This window comes from Acanthochromis polyacanthus, chromosome 17 (assembly GCF_021347895.1).
Source record: "Acanthochromis polyacanthus isolate Apoly-LR-REF ecotype Palm Island chromosome 17, KAUST_Apoly_ChrSc, whole genome shotgun sequence".
Classification (NCBI taxonomy): Eukaryota; Metazoa; Chordata; class Actinopteri; family Pomacentridae; genus Acanthochromis; species Acanthochromis polyacanthus.
In genome coordinates, this window is record NC_067129.1 from 2241455 (window position 1) to 2257363 (window position 15909).

At 39.9% G+C, this 15909-nt stretch overlaps 1 protein-coding gene across 1 annotated transcript; it reads right to left on the bottom strand.

The window, feature by feature from the left end:
• Positions 1 to 6198: 6198 nt before the first annotated feature.
• LOC110958056 (odorant receptor 131-2-like) lies at positions 6199 to 7783 on the bottom strand. Its single transcript, XM_022204358.2, has one exon. The coding sequence runs from the start codon at positions 7624 to 7626 to the stop codon at positions 6649 to 6651; it is 978 nt and encodes a 325-aa protein (XP_022060050.1). The 5' UTR covers positions 7627 to 7783; the 3' UTR covers positions 6199 to 6648.
• Between the last annotated feature and the right edge of the window lie 8126 nt (positions 7784 to 15909).

Sequence of the window (15909 nt, forward strand, 5' to 3'; positions counted from 1 at the left end):
CGCATTTCAACAACCCCCATCGATACTCACAACCACCATCGTTGAGTAATCAGACGAGTTTTGGTATTGGTCGTTGGAATAATAGCCCTGGACACACCTCACAGAGGTTTTAAAGCTGGGGCAACACCAACCACCACCAGAACTGAAGAAGCCTCTTGGATGAGAGGTGAAACGTCTTCAAGGAACTTTCTTAAAATCCAGTGGATTTATTTAAACTACTTTGGATAACCATGACCTGGATGAATGAGAACCTACACAGACATGTATAGAATGTGCTATAGCTAAAAAGATGATGGTGTGCAAATACGCAGGAAAATATTAACTGTGTACAGATATCCAGTGATAATATACCCTTCGGAAACAAAAAGCCTTTTTTTAAAAAAGTAGCAGTGTTGATTTGTAGGTTGCAGGCTTCACTTCATTGCATTGCCTCTAAATGTGCAAATAACTACCAGTTCAGTGTCATGTGTTAAATGTAACACGAGTGGATTTTTTTTTTTCAAATCAGGAAACTAACAATCAAAAAACTGAAGCATTTTTCATAAGTTCTCACTTTTCTGCACATAAGAGAGACACAGACAAAGTTTGTCCGTCTTCATCCTCCTCCTCAATGCTGTGAAATGCAACAAGTTCTTCAGAAGAACATAAATCAGTGAAACAAAATAAAACCGATGAAAGTACATAAGCATGCTGAGCTTCCAGGTTCAGCGGATTTAAGCGAGCAGCAGAAGCAGCAGCTGCTCTGTGCGACTGTCAGCAGGACTTACGGACTAATTGATAGAAATCTTCACACCTCCTGTAAACAGCACAGTTGCCTCCAAACACAGCTCTGCTCACAGTTCCTAAATAATCTGTGCTTAATGTATGGTGGAGTTAAGAAAAGTAGAGTCGCTCTGTGTCACTTAGGGACATATTATTACGGTATTGTGATGTTTTACTATTAGTAGATGTGATTTGAATCCTGTGGCTAAGATCCGAATGCAGCACAAATACATGATGTGAAAAGAAGAGGGACGCCGTGTTTCATATTTACTTTTTTCCTTTTTCTTCTGTTTATGCAGCCCACATAGCTGCCTCCTGCAGACTGAACTCGCTGCTCTTTAGGTAAACACAAGTCGTGGGTGTTGTTAATCTGCTGGCTGTGAAGTCGGACTGCATTATCTGAGCCATGGGTGGTGCTGCTGCTCCAAGGTGGGAACGACTACTGACTGTCTGATGCAACAGAACAAGGTTTGAAGCAAACTGTGATCTATTAGAAAGTTTGAGCTTCTGAGGAATAGATGAGGTTGATTTGAAACACATGTACGGCGGGGGTTCATACAGATGAGGGTGAAGGCTCGGGTTAGTAGACCCACGGTGATGCTTTGAGCTAGAACTTTACATCGACATGCTAACTTGTAAGTGTTGACATCGAGAAGTTCGGCAGGAATAAAGTTCAATGGAGAGCTCTGGAGTAAATGCTGCATTGTGTGGAGCTCAGCGCCATAGTCGCAGTTCGGATCTTGAGTATTAGGCCATGTCCACACGTATCCGGATATTTTTAAAACCGAATATCCGGCCCCCCTCCGTTTAGGAAAAACCTGCGACCACACGTCCCCTTTTTCTACAAAAATCTCCATCTACACGTATCCGGATACATGTACGTATATATCAAGCTTATCCAACCAGAAGCGGCGGCGGCCTCTCTCATGTCGAACATGCCGAGGACATGGAATGGTTGTCAGGTGCAAAATAGCGGAAGTCACAGTAGTCCTCCTCCGATGCTCTTTGAGCATAGACTGTATATATAGTGGACGTAGCATCTGGCTCCAGAATTGAAGCCAACCCGGAAGTGTCAAAAACTTGCAATATCACGCCATCCGCTAGGGTTGGCTCCAAAAAGCTTTTGCTCCATAGACCCCAATTCATTTTTGGAAAAAATAAAATTTGATAGACTGATGTTCTACAGCTCAGGATTTTTTTCCCGTTAGTTTTCATGGTCATAATGAGAGATCAGGTGGCCGATCTTAAAATAAATCAATACTGTATTTTAAATAAATTGTTAAAGTTGGCGGAGCCAGGGGGCGTGGCTATACTTGATAGACAGCAACAGAAGCCTCTGCGGTAAAATGTGGGCGGGATAAGAGAGTCCTCAGCCAATCCTGCCCCTAGTTGCTCTCCGGTCCAGTCTGTTTGATGACGCTTTTTACATCACTGGCTCCAAAAAATCCAAAACGGCGACCAGGAAGTAGCAAAATCCGGGCTTCATTTTCTCGCCGTTGAAACCAACGGGTGACGTCACGGTTAGTTCACGCTTGTCTTTGAGGTGAAGCAGTAAATGAGCTTGTAAGATCAAACAAGCAAAAAGCGTCTGTAGTATTGTTGAAACCAGTACACTTTTGAGCGCGTCCATTCTGCTCCGATTGTCTAAAAAGGTCGCATGTCTGACGTCAGCAGTTTTGTCGCAGGCAGTGACGTCTGCGCTCCTAAAACTCCGGTTATGTCTGTCCACACGTAAACGCATACCCGGGGTTTTTCCCAAATCTCTACTTTGGCCGGAGTTTTCAAAACCTCCGTTTTCTGAACCAAAAACCTCCGGTTACGTGTGGATGACAGGCCGAATCGGAGAAAAATATATGCGTTTTCAGACTTATCCGGATACGTGTGGACAGGGCCTCAGTTGTGACACCTTGTAAAGGCTGATGTCCTCAGTCAGCTGAGATATTTCTGAGTGCAATGAAAGTGTATAGAAAGCTTCATCTCAACACAGCTGAAGAGGTTTTCTAGTCTGGATAAAAGTGAGGATTTCACTGACTGACCCACCAATTCACATGATATGTACAATGAAGCAACACAAAAATACACATTTTGTATGGTTTCATTACATATATGAAGTATTTTAAACAAGAAAAACTCTCAAATTACAGTCCTCCTCCAATGCTGCTCAGTCGTTGGATCATTTCCGACGGATGAAATCTTGAAAAAATTTGTAGGAGAAACCATGGCACCATAGAACGTGTCCATTAAATATAGATGCTCTTACTTTGAAAGAACATCAACTTTTTTACAGTGTGTCATTTAGAAGGAACTGAAATGAGTACTACTTTGTTTTCTGTCATACTGGATAGTTTCTCTTTGATAATTAAAGGGTTTGACTGAGAAGATGGATGTGAATAAATCCTGATGATTAAAATAACTGAAAAAGAAACATTTGAAGTAAAGTCTTATTTTAAGGAAGGCTTTGGAGCTCAGGAAGACATGTTTATTGGTGGGTAAAGATGTTGATTCTAATGACTTATTTATGGATCTGTTTCATTCCTATTTATAAACTATTGTTTGTGGCCAGACTGTTGGACTTCATTCATTTTGGAAAACAGGTAACCGGTCTGTTGTTCGTGTTTAATCCTGTGAGGACAGGGCCAGGAAGTAGCATTAGAAATATAATTCAACATCACAGAGACAAACTAACATTCACACCTATAGGTAGTTTAGATTTAACAGTTAAACTACTCTAGAGACTGCAGCATCCAGAAGACGTTTAGATTTAAACCCAGAATTGTTTTGATTTGAAGCATCGAAGGGCCAGTGAGGACTTTTGATACCTGAAGTGTATTTATTTGATCATAACCTGAGGATCTAAATGCATTTATTCCACTTGTATTGATTACTTTCAGATTATTTAATTGGGACTTCTTTCACCGATGCTTTTGATGGAAGAATGTGATCCTGATGGGTGATCTGCACGTAACTGGTAAGGTTCTCATGTAAGCCACAAAATCAATTTCGACCACAATAAAAACATGACTGACATCTGGTGGCAGCACGTGGTATATGTTTGTGAATTTGGTGAACTTATAAACACAATGGCTGTCCACTGTCCTCAGTTTAACTGTTTTATGTGGCAGTTAAAGATTAACTAAATTATCTGTTTTATTATAAAATATAAAGAAATATTTGCATTTGTGTTTTCATCTAAAATTGTTAATCTTTTTTTCAATACATGAATTTTTCCATTTTGATAGAATTTTTTGTTTCATGCACGAATTTCTTGGCTGCGAAAAAAACTTGAATTCTGTAGCATTCAAAAATTATTAAAACAGTCAAAATAACAACGTCTGTAAAATAAATATATTTTAGCTTTATTGTATTTACAATAAAGCAGTTCAGTTTTATGGACACATGTAAAAGTGCCTTTGAACTTAGTCCTTTTTTGACATCATTTTCAATCTCCATGCTCTTTATTTATTATTAAACCCTGTGGAAAAAAAGATAACTATACTACATTGTTTCTGGATTCCCATAGGTTGCTGCTTGTTCCTTTGACCTAATCCAGTGGTCTGGATGTTGAATCTTCTCTCGAAGTCCTTCCATTGGGTGAGTTTATGATTGATTTATCAGTGATGTCATAGGTTCTTTGGTTGGCTCATTGGTTGAGACCATTTGGAGCTTTAATGCCCAGCTTTTTTTATCCATAGCCCGTCACCTCTGCAGTGTCGTCCAGTGGGGGTTATGTTGCAAAACCTTGAATTGTAGGCTTTGTAAACATGCAGTGTAGCTGGGCTGGCTGTCCTGCTACAGATTTAGATCCTTAAAACAACATCAACATCAAATAATGTTACACATCACTATCTATGTTTGTTTTTGCTTGCTGTTTGGTTTCGTCTTCAGTCTCCTTGCTATTTCATTTGTAACTCGCTATCGACTGTTGCATTTGCTTGCTGTTTATTTCATCTTCAATTGCTGATTATTCTCATTGTCCGATATATATATATTTATATATCAAACCCAACTTGCTTTTAAAACATTTATCTGCTTTCAGTTTACGTCCTCTAATATATTTGACAAGCTAATTTTCATCAAGTACAGATTTATTCTCAGTGAAAAGATCAAAAATGCAGACGGGCCGGTGTTATTTCTTTACAGATTCATTCACCTCTCTGCTAAAAGAAGGTAAATATCCTGAAATATATGAATGAATTCATGACTGTAAAACAGACAAAGAGCACACAGCACATCAAGCTCTCACAGTCACTTCTAATAAAGCTAAAATAAAATTTAATTCCGCTTCAGCATTGCTGTAATTCAGCCACTAGAGGGCGTCACACTCTTCACAATGAGCCACCAGCTTGTTACAGGTGAGGTCACATCATCACACAGGATCCGAGTCATGATGCTTCATGTCTCACATCATAAAAGTATCCACTTTATTGTATTTCAGAGCAGCTAATAAAGCTTTTCTGTTAATAACTTTAAACTCTGTGGAAGCATGAAATGAGAACAAGCTGCCAGCTGACATTCAACCACAACTTGTCATTTCATTAGTTTATGTTTCGCTGTAATACTTAGGTTTATTGAACCCACTACCATGTTTATAGTATCTTTACATCTATAACTGCCCTGCTCTACATAAACCACCTGCCTCTTCTGACTTGTCACTTACTATTTCTATAATACACTATTTTCTGCATTGTGCACCATGTCAACACTGTATGTTTATATCCTGTCTTCTGGTTAATCTCTCTTCCCTCAAAGTATATTATTCGCCAAGTATCTCTATTTCTCACAGTTGTCATTATGATTTCTGTTGTCATATTTCTGAAGCTGACCTGGAGACTGTATGTGGCTGGAACAACGATAACTTTGACTTGTAGACCAGAGAGCTGTCAGGACAACTTGTCAAGTGTCAGAGGACCAGGGCAGTAAAATACTATTTGAATGATGTAGTTTCTCTCTTTAACAAACACAGACAGATTAATGCTCACTTCATCACCAGGATACTACACTATCGTGATGCTCTTTGTTCTAGTCTGCCAAAGAACACAAGAAATTCTTATTTTGCACATTAGTCTTTTTAAAATTCTTCAACGTCCAAACTGAAAACCCAACCTGGCTTTCACACCTTTGGATGTGGGTTTCCAAAGGCTTTTACGTCATAAATTTGCAGATTAGTCCTGTATTTGTTGTTTTTCTACCTCATAGGGAGTCCCAGATTTTCTGCAAACGCGTTAAATTTGTTCTGTTTTCATTTTTCTTTCAATCGTCCCTCCTTGTAAAATTCTGTCAAACTGTGGTTTCATCACGTAGAATATGAATAAAATGACAAGAAAGAGTAAATATCTATCATTTTTGTAATCACACAATTTTTCACAAGTTTGTGGCTGCAACATTCCTGTTTAATGAAAAGATAGAAGATATACAGTTCACATTTTTGTTCTCCCTCGGAAAAAAAATCCAGTGAAAGGTGAGACGGAGCTTAAAGGTGTATTTTAGATGAGGTGGGTGACGCTACATAGGACAAAGAACCAGAAAGAGTTTGTTTTGGTCAGAGAGCAGCAGATAATCTTCACAACTCAACACGGCCACTTAAACAGGATAATCTCAAATATCACATCTGTGCTGGAGAGAACAGAGTCATGACATGTATTACTGTATGCAACAATCACAAATAATATAATCTGAGTAAGAACAATAATACTTTGTTGTGACAGGGTTTTACTGTTGCAGAGGGTTTAAGACAGACTGACAAAACTACACAACGTCATTCTCAAAACAACGTAATATTTGTGAAGCTCATTCAGAAGCTTTCAATCTATATCAAGGATTTGAAAGCTTTAGGACATTGTTTACAATTTATACCACATTTAAAGGCACATATAAAGCTTTGTCCATTTACATGCAAGCCAAGGATGAGACGTCAGACTTTACTACGACAACTGAGAGTCTCAGTCGGCAGCAGAGGTAGAACATGAGGACGGGCCTGATGCTCTGATCTCTGAGGCCGTAGATGAGTGGACTCAGACATTTGGGCACAATCAAAATAAACAAATAAAAAATATTTTGGATGTGTACAAGCACAGCCCTGGTCACTACTGTTGACAGAGTCATGAGCAGTGGAAAGTAAATGATAGAGGAGAGATTGAGTCCAAACTGCACCAGATGCAGCAGCAGTGTGTTTCGAGCCTTATGGGCTGAAGCTTTGTCTGCAGAGGCCGACCTGGCTGCTGCTGCAACACCAATATAGGAGGAAATGATTGCCACACCAGCTGATGTGAACACAAAACATGTGAAGGCTTTGTTATAAGCATCAGATATTGGTCCAACAAATATGTTTATGCGCGAACACATTCCTTTGACCTGTAGATTCAGCAGGTTGTCAAAAGGAAGCTCTAACAGCAGAAGAAGTCGAATGAGAACATTCAGAAAAGAAAACATCCAAATCAAAATGATTGCCACATCTGTGTTTCTGACAGTGACGATACCAGCATGTCTCAGTGGGTAACACACAGCAACATATCTCTCCACAGACATCACCACCAGAGTGAGAGGAGCGATCGTAGTGGTGAAAGCAGCGAGCTGAGTGAGAAATCCACATAGAGGATACGTCATTACGACTCTATCTGCAGCCAACAGGAACAGAACCTGACTCACAACCAGCTGTACAGTTTCAGCAAACAACAGGTTATACAGCAGAATGTAGCGAGCAGTCTCACAAAACACAGCTTTACTCCTCAGAGTGAACAACATCATCCCGTTAATGTAGAGAAACACACAGCATGGCAGCGTGGTCACAATGGACAACAATACAATCCCCAGCAGCCTGTCGTCCTGCAGCCCAGCTGTGGTGTTATTCTGATTTCTGGATGACATTTCAGAGATTGATGATAGAAGTGAAGCACAAAAACACAATGAAGCCGTTAAAAAATACAACTTAGAACAATGCTCACAGCATCATCAATGCTCACAGCATCATCCAAACACACCTTAGCGTAGCGGCAGGTTGTTGTGTCACTCTGTGGGCAGAGCTTGTCTGCAGAGATGACTAAACCTCTGCTGTTGTTTATGAGCTCTGTCCTCACAGCAGCTTCACGTCACACCATCACATGTCCACGCATCAGCAGAGGAAGACACAAACCAGCCAGCAGCTGTGCAGCTGGAAAACACCAAGTACCAAAGAAAATATGCAAATATGTCGGAGAATATGATCGAGATTTTCCTTTGTTTTCGTGATTTTTGTATGTGCCACCAAGACATCTACTGTATGATTTGTCTGACGGAGTTAATAGAAAGAGACTAATGAATGAGGCCACCACGACACCTATGAGTCCTCTAAAGGAGTTATAAAAAGAGAATGTTGAGGGAAACCACCAAGACATTGATGACTAGTCTGATGGAGATACAAGAAAGAGGCTAGTGAGTTAGGCCACCAAGACACCCATGACTTGTCTGAAGGAGTTATAAAAATGTCACCATGACACCTATGATTGTGTTGAAAGAGTTTCAAGAAAGACAGGCAAGAGGGAGGCCACCAAGACACCTATGACTTGTCTAAAGGAGGTACAAGAACGGTACTAGTGAGGGAAGACACCTATGAGTCCTCTAAAGGAGTGATAAGAAAGAGACGAGTGTCAGAAGCCACCAAGACAATCATGACTCATCTGATGAAATTATAAAGTGATTAGTGAGGGAGGCCACCATGACACCTATGACTTGTCTGAAGGAGTTAGAAGACAGAGGTGAGTGATGGAGACCATCAAGACACCTATGACTCCTCTAAAGGAGTTAAGAGAAAGAGACTAGTGACGAAGACCCCTAAGACACCTATGACTAGTCTGATGGAGTTGTAAAAAAAACTGATTAGAGGGATGCCACCAAGACACCTATGAGTAGTCTAAAGGAGTTACAAGAAAGAGACTAGTGATGGAGGTCACCAAGACACCTATGAGTAGTCTAAAGGAGTTACAAGAAAGAGACTAGTGATGGAGGTCACCAAGACACCTATGATTCTGGAGAAAGAGTTACAAGAAAGACACTCATAAGGGAAGCCACCAAGAAAGACACCTATGACTTGTCTAAAAGAGTCGCATGAAAAAGATGAGTGAGGGAGGCCACCAAGACGCTTATGACTCCTCAAAAGGAGTTACAAGAAAGATACTACTGAGAGAGGCAACCAAGACATTGATGAGTCTTCTAAAGGAGGTGCAAGAAAGATTCTAGTGAGGGAAGTCACCAAGACACCTGTGAATCTTCTGAAGGAGATAAAATTTTTGGCAGCTGAGAAAGGAGAGACTGTTCAAACAACAACTGCTGTCTGTTCTTCACCAGTCAGTGCTTTATGGGAGAGTGACAATGAAGAAGAAATAGTTGAAAAAAATTTGTATAAAAAGTTGACTAGAGTTCAGCAGAAGGCAGGTGGGAGACTCTGAAGTCAATTGGAAGAAGCTTCTTCAATATCATGAGCCAAACAATTAAAGTTTTCAGATTTACGGCCATCAAAACTCCTTCAGAGTAGTCATATGTGTCTTGGTGGCCTCCTTCACTCATCTCTTTCTTTTACAGTCACTCAGAGTTTGAGGACATTGTGCTATATCCAGACTTAGACATGTGTCATATTACTCCTACTTGTCAATGACAGATTTAACTTTGCTCTAAGAGATATTCAGTAACATGGACATTTTATTGCATCCACCTGATTTATGTTTTAATCTTTTCATTTGCTTGGAGTGTTGTTTTCTTTTCATGGTGTAGTTCTATCAAGAGTCGCGAAGTTTCTTTATACTACTATCACTGAGACTCATTGATTGCATTCAGATGATCTTCATTTCACCAGATGTGTGACCTCTACCATTTACTGACTCACCCTAACCCGAAATCACGTAAGAAAAATGGAGCGGACCATGGCATTGTACATTCACTTCCAGGAATACATGTTGGATAACTTCACAATGTTTGGACTGGAAAACAATCCACAGTGATCCAAACAACAGAGGCAGCATCATGAAAGAAGATGGATTAACAAACTCAATACTTACCATCCCTCAGGCCTGACTGAAAGGTTGGGATAGACATGGATATTTGGCTCAATCTTCTGTTCAAAAACATTGACTTCCGAACCCTAACCCTTACCCGACCTATCCCTCACCCTAATTCTTACCCTACCTAATGCAAACCACACCTATCCCTAACCTTTACCTGAACAAACCCTAAGTCTACCTAACCCTAATCCAAACTTTTAAACTACCTAACCCTAACAAAACATATCCCAAACCTTTACCCTACCTAATCCAAACCCTTTTTATTGCAAAACTGTTTGCAAAATTGCCAGTATTTGCCACAACTAAACAACAAATACACTGACTGTGATTGATTGTTGAAAAGCATCCATGCCTCCATACACTGCTTTATCCTCACTAGGGTTGCGGGGGGTGCTGGAGCCCATCCCAGCTGACTCGGGCAAAGGCAGGGGACACCCTGGACAGGTCACCAGTCTGTCACAGGGCTACATATACAGACACACAATCACACTCGCATTCACACCTACGGGCAATTTAGAGTAACCAATTAACCTCAGCATATTTTTGGACTGTGGAAGGAAGCCGGAGTACCCGGAGAAAACCCACGCATGCACAGGGAGAACATGCAAACTCCATGCAGAAAGATCCCAGGCCCACCCCGGGATTCGAACCAGGGATCTTCTTGCTGCAAGGCGAAAGTGCTAACCACTGTGCAGCCCTGTTGAAAAGCAATAAACAGGAAAGCTTCCAAGGAGAATGAATGTTTTTATAGGCATCATACATCACAGAAAAACGTCTTTTTACCCCTAATATCTAGCACGACCAATGTCCAAGATGGACAAAGCAGTTGGAGTTTAGAATTGATAACTACATTTACTATGGAGAGTCTGCTGTATTACTGCAGCACTGAGGGACAATGGACACTCACTCATGGACCATAGTGTCGCTGGTAACCATGGAAACCATGCACTAAGACAGTGACAGCTGCAACCTAAAACTGTCCACAAGATAAAAGTTAAAGTATAAGTTAAATGTTTGGAGTTTTGTGATTGAAACAAAGATAAAAATCGATATTTTGACTAAAACAACATCAACATCAGATACTTTGTACATTTTAATTCTGAAGTAAACTTTTCTCACTTACTTTGTTTGTTCTTGTCAAACTTTGCCTCCATTTGTCCTCACGGTGAGGCATGTTATTAACCACGCCTGACATACACGTTAGCGGGGTTACTGCATTTGCTTCGGTATCTGGCTGCCTGGGTAAGTATGTATGTGTGTATGTCCATTCAGATATCTCTGCAAGTGCTGAAGTCAGGATAATCAAACTTGGCACTGAAGATCAGTCTAAGGTCCCCTGCTCAGTTGTGGAGTTACAGGTCAGCACATCAAGGTCACAGGGGTCACTTAGCACATTTCTTGCGTATTGCATCAGTAACCACGCCTGATGTACACGTCAGCGGGGTTACTGCATTCGCTTCGGTATCTGGCTGGCTGGGTAAGTATGTATGTGTGTATGTCCATTCAGATATCTGGGCGTGGTTCTGCCATCTACTGCAGGCTGGTCTAGTTCCCTTCTGCATGAAGACTTCTAAAAACGCCCCTGGGAGTCATTAATCATGTCAGCATTTGTTGAAAACATTAATTAGTGAGTGTCTGTACATTTAATGTGACTAAATGGGTTGTCTGGAGACTGTTGGATGGGAACATTTGTGGAAGCTGACAAACATTTACCCTCAAGAAGTTAACAAAGGGCCCTGACTAATTAAGGAAACATGTCCCTAAACAGAAAGAACAGTGACACTGCAGTTAACTCCATGTTTATTTTTCAAGAGGCTGTTGATTAAAGTAAATAAAAAATAAAGAAATAAAACTAAAACTGAACTTTTCCTTTGTTCTTGTTTTTTTTTTAACTCCTGAAGTTCAGAAACTTGTACAAAGTGGAAAAGGAAAGTTAGCAATACATCAGCTGCGCCCTCTTGTCTTCGGGGTCCGTGTGGTACATGGTGGCCCCGGTTGCTCTCTGGGGGCGCTGCCCCGTGGCTCCTCGGCCTGTGGGGGGGTGCCCTGTCGGCTTGGCACTGCACTGCTGTGATGGCTGTTCTGGGCTTCGGGGTCTTTCACACTTGCATGTGCATGTTTGCTCAGGTCCCACCAGCTCCTGTCGAGTTCCGCTGTTGAGCAGTGATGGGACCCGCCGGAATGTGCTGAGACTCTCTCCAGAGTCTAATCTCAAACTAAACCCTCTCTCCTTTTCTCTAGTATCTTCCTCTAGTATCATCTGGCCTATTCCACTCTATACTAACATGACACCCACAACTATGGTGTTCAGTACTGTCTGGCTAATTATTCATTTATTTATTTATTGTTTGGTTTTCTGTTCTCTTGTGTATGTGTTTGTTTGTTTATCTTATTGATGGGTAATTATTAGTTGGGAATAACACAACACCTGATATTCTTCAGATGTAATAGCATTGCTTGCTAGTCCCTGTCCCTGTCCATCCCCTCTCGTCCTGTCCACCCCTTTGTTTCCCCTCACATCACCACTGAGGTGTAGCACTGCCCTCCCTGACTCTTAAACAGGGTAATGTAATAAAAGTGTCAGCTTAGCTTTCAGGGAGGGCTGGTGATGGTCACACGCATGCACTAAATAATAAGATATTTGGCTGCAAGACTAAAATATGCATTAATCTCATAAAGTGTTGACACCCCTTCCATGGAGTTAAACAATGAGAATAAATGCAGACAAAAAAAAAGAAAAGCAATACATCAGTCACATGAACAAACTGCAGTGAGGTAAACATGGAGTGTAGGTGAGCTGGCTGCTCTACTGCAGATTTAGATTCTTAAAACGGCACCAATGCCACGTCCAAATAATGTTACACATCACTATCTGTTTGTTTTTGCTTGCTGTTTAGTTTCGTCTTCAGTCTCCTTGCTATTTCATTTGTACTCGCTGTCTACTATTGCGTTTGCTCGCTGTTTATTTCATCTGCAATTGCTGATTATTCTCATTGTCTGGTTTTCTGGTTAACAATTGCTCTATACTTTACTTTTCACTCACTGTTTACTTGTGACTTCAATCAGAGCCTATTTTCATTTCTACATGCTGTTTACTTTCATTAATGTTTATTATCTAACACAGTATCATCTATTAGGATTTTACACAAAGTTTTGAACTCTTCTGGGTTTGACATCTAATGTCCACATCCATAAAAATGTATGAAAACTGTGAAGAAACAAAGATAACAAACAAAGTTATGTGTAAAAGTTGAACTGCTACTAAACTTTGCAAATGATGAGGTGTGTTATTGTTGTTCTGGAAATGTTTTTTTCAGTTTGGTGAAACACTCTGAGGTGTCACAAAGAGAAATCCCCACGTCTCACCTCGTCCCCTGACAACTCATTTAGACGCATTAAATATTCATTAATGTTTGAGGAGATGTGTTTCTCTGTAGAGACAAAGTTTAACAAGCACAAACAAGTCCAAAGTAAATGAAAGAAACTTCAGTGTCTGTCCTGAAAACTTTGCTTACATGTTAAAGATGCCTGTTAACGCAGAGCATGGAGGAAAAATCAAAACATGTTCTAAAAGGGTCATATCTAAACTCAAATCATAGTATTTGTCTACATCAAGCCACATGGTTTTGGTGACTGAACTTACCAGGCTTTTAGCGCATTGTTAATGTTGTGAAGGGGTTAGTTTCACCCTAAATCAGAATGAAAGGCAAGAACAAGTAAATTTAAGGTACACAAGCTACAAAGAAATCATGAAAAGAAGTAATTGATTTGAGTAAAATAATAATCCTTAAAGCAAGTGTCAGCTTCTGTAGAAGTTGTAGATTGTAATGAACAGCTGCAACATTGAAGTCCTCAACAAATGGAATTTGTAAATGGTGCTTATGCCTATCAGCAGCATCTAAGCAAATGTACTGGAGCTGTAAAGCTGTTTTCTGTTGTGAAACTTACATGCTGTCACATGAGCAAGTGATGTTTGATGTGGTGCAGATGGTTCCCACTTGTGGCGACGAGCAAACAGGGTTGGTTGGTTGGTTGGTTGGTTGGTTGGTTGGTTGGTTGGTCGGTTGGTTGGTTGGTCGGTTGGTTCATGTTGTTTGACTTGTTTCATGTCTTAACAAGAAAAGTACTCAGAGAGCACAGTACTCTGCCAAGGCTGCTCAGTCATCGTATGATTTCCGATGGATGTACAGATACTGAATCACGTGACCTAAATATGTACCAGGTGGCAGGAGTTGATGGGACTCGGTAACACCCCCACAATTTCATCATTTGTTCCTTGTGGCATTTCTGATGGATAAGTCTTGATAAGTCCGCAGCGGTGGATTCGTAGTAGGATTGCAATCATGTGGTCATCAGCAGGCAGTTGATGTAGCGTTCACTTACTGTCATAGCTACAGTGATGCTGTGCAGTCATATAGAATCTTTAACAAATCCATGGATCCAGATTATAAGCCCCATCACTGCCAGAATCTCATGAGGTGTTCCTTGTGTCATTTCTGACCTTTCCTGAAAATTTCTTTCAAATCTGTTAGTCTGTTTTTCAGTAATGTTGCACACAGACAGACAGATTAACAGAAGGACAAACGTACGCCGATCATCACATAACTCCGCAGCGTTCCTTGGCAGTGTAATAAGGACAGAAATGTGTAGAAAGCTACATAATTTCATTGTTCATGACATTCTTTTTTAAATATTCATTTATATTTATTTATTGCAGTTAGGAACAATCACTATTTCTCATTAACCATAGATCTCTGTGGGTTAAAGGCTCAACACCACAACTCAGTCACTGGCTGTATGGGTTCAAGATAAGAAGTAAGTCCAAGAGCAAACCGCTGCTACATGTCTGTAGGAACAGCAGGACAGAGAGGAGCGAATGTGAGGAAGTGTTCAGGCATAACTTCATAAGATAAACCTGTGTGGGGAAAAAAATGAAGAAGAAAAGTAAGTATTTTAGTTGCATGAGTTTAAAAATTTTAAAAGGGGTTTTCTCCATTCTTTTTTCCTTGTGAAATAGTATTTTTTTCAACCAAAGCATCCAAAATCCTTCAAGAGAAACAACATGAGAAGGAGAAAACATGTTTGTTGAAACTAGTAAGAACTCACATCCCAGATGAGGGGTCATGAGTTTATATTGCTCAACTGTGCAGAGTCACAAGTCAAAAAGATTGGCTAACGTTGTTTCAACAATCTAAGCAGGTGAAGAAGAAGACAATGGAGCAGGCTTGTTTATGGCTGTTTCTGCCACAACAATAGTAACATAAATGCAGCAGTAGATGGTGCTGCTGGTTTACTGAGGTCAGCAGTCTGCCACAGAGCCAAGCAGTCACACTTCCATTTTAAATTTGGTGTATTGTCAAAATATAAATATCAGTCATGATTATCTCAACTTAATAAAAAGAACACAATCCAAACTATTTCTGAATCAGCTCATTTTATTCTTGTTTAAAGCTCATTAGAAGGTGGTTGGTATTGAATTCGTGTGGTTATTTAGTTGACATTTTAGTGATAGCCAGTCATTTTTTATTAAGCAATTGTTTCCATAATAGTTATGGAGTTTGTAAAGACGTGATCATAATGAACATAAAAACATTAGTTATTTTTTACATTTAATAAATTGTATGCAAGCTATATCCCATGGACTTCAACAGTTCCTCACTTATACACTGACCCAGACAATTTTCACGTCATTTAGGACAACCTTTGTTTTGTTATTTTCAACAAGATTTATGTCAGCTTTAATCGTTTCTCATCATTTTGGCTCATTTTTGTGGTTTTGGACTAATTTTCAAGTAATTTCGTGTCATTCTGGACTAATTTTCTGTAATTATGGATCATTTTCAAGTCATTCTGGACATGTAAATATGTAATTGTGGAACTTTTTGTATCATAGTTGACATTTTAGTGATATCCAGTCATTTTTTATTAATAAATGTTTGTTTCCATAATGAATAACTATGAAATTTAAAGACGTGATCATAGTGAACATAAAAAAAGCAACAGTTTTGTCACTTTTAATAATAGAATTCTATGCAAGATATATCCCATGGACTTCAGTCCTTCACTTATATATTGACCCGGACAATTTTCAAGTCATTTAGGACAATTTTTTTTGTTA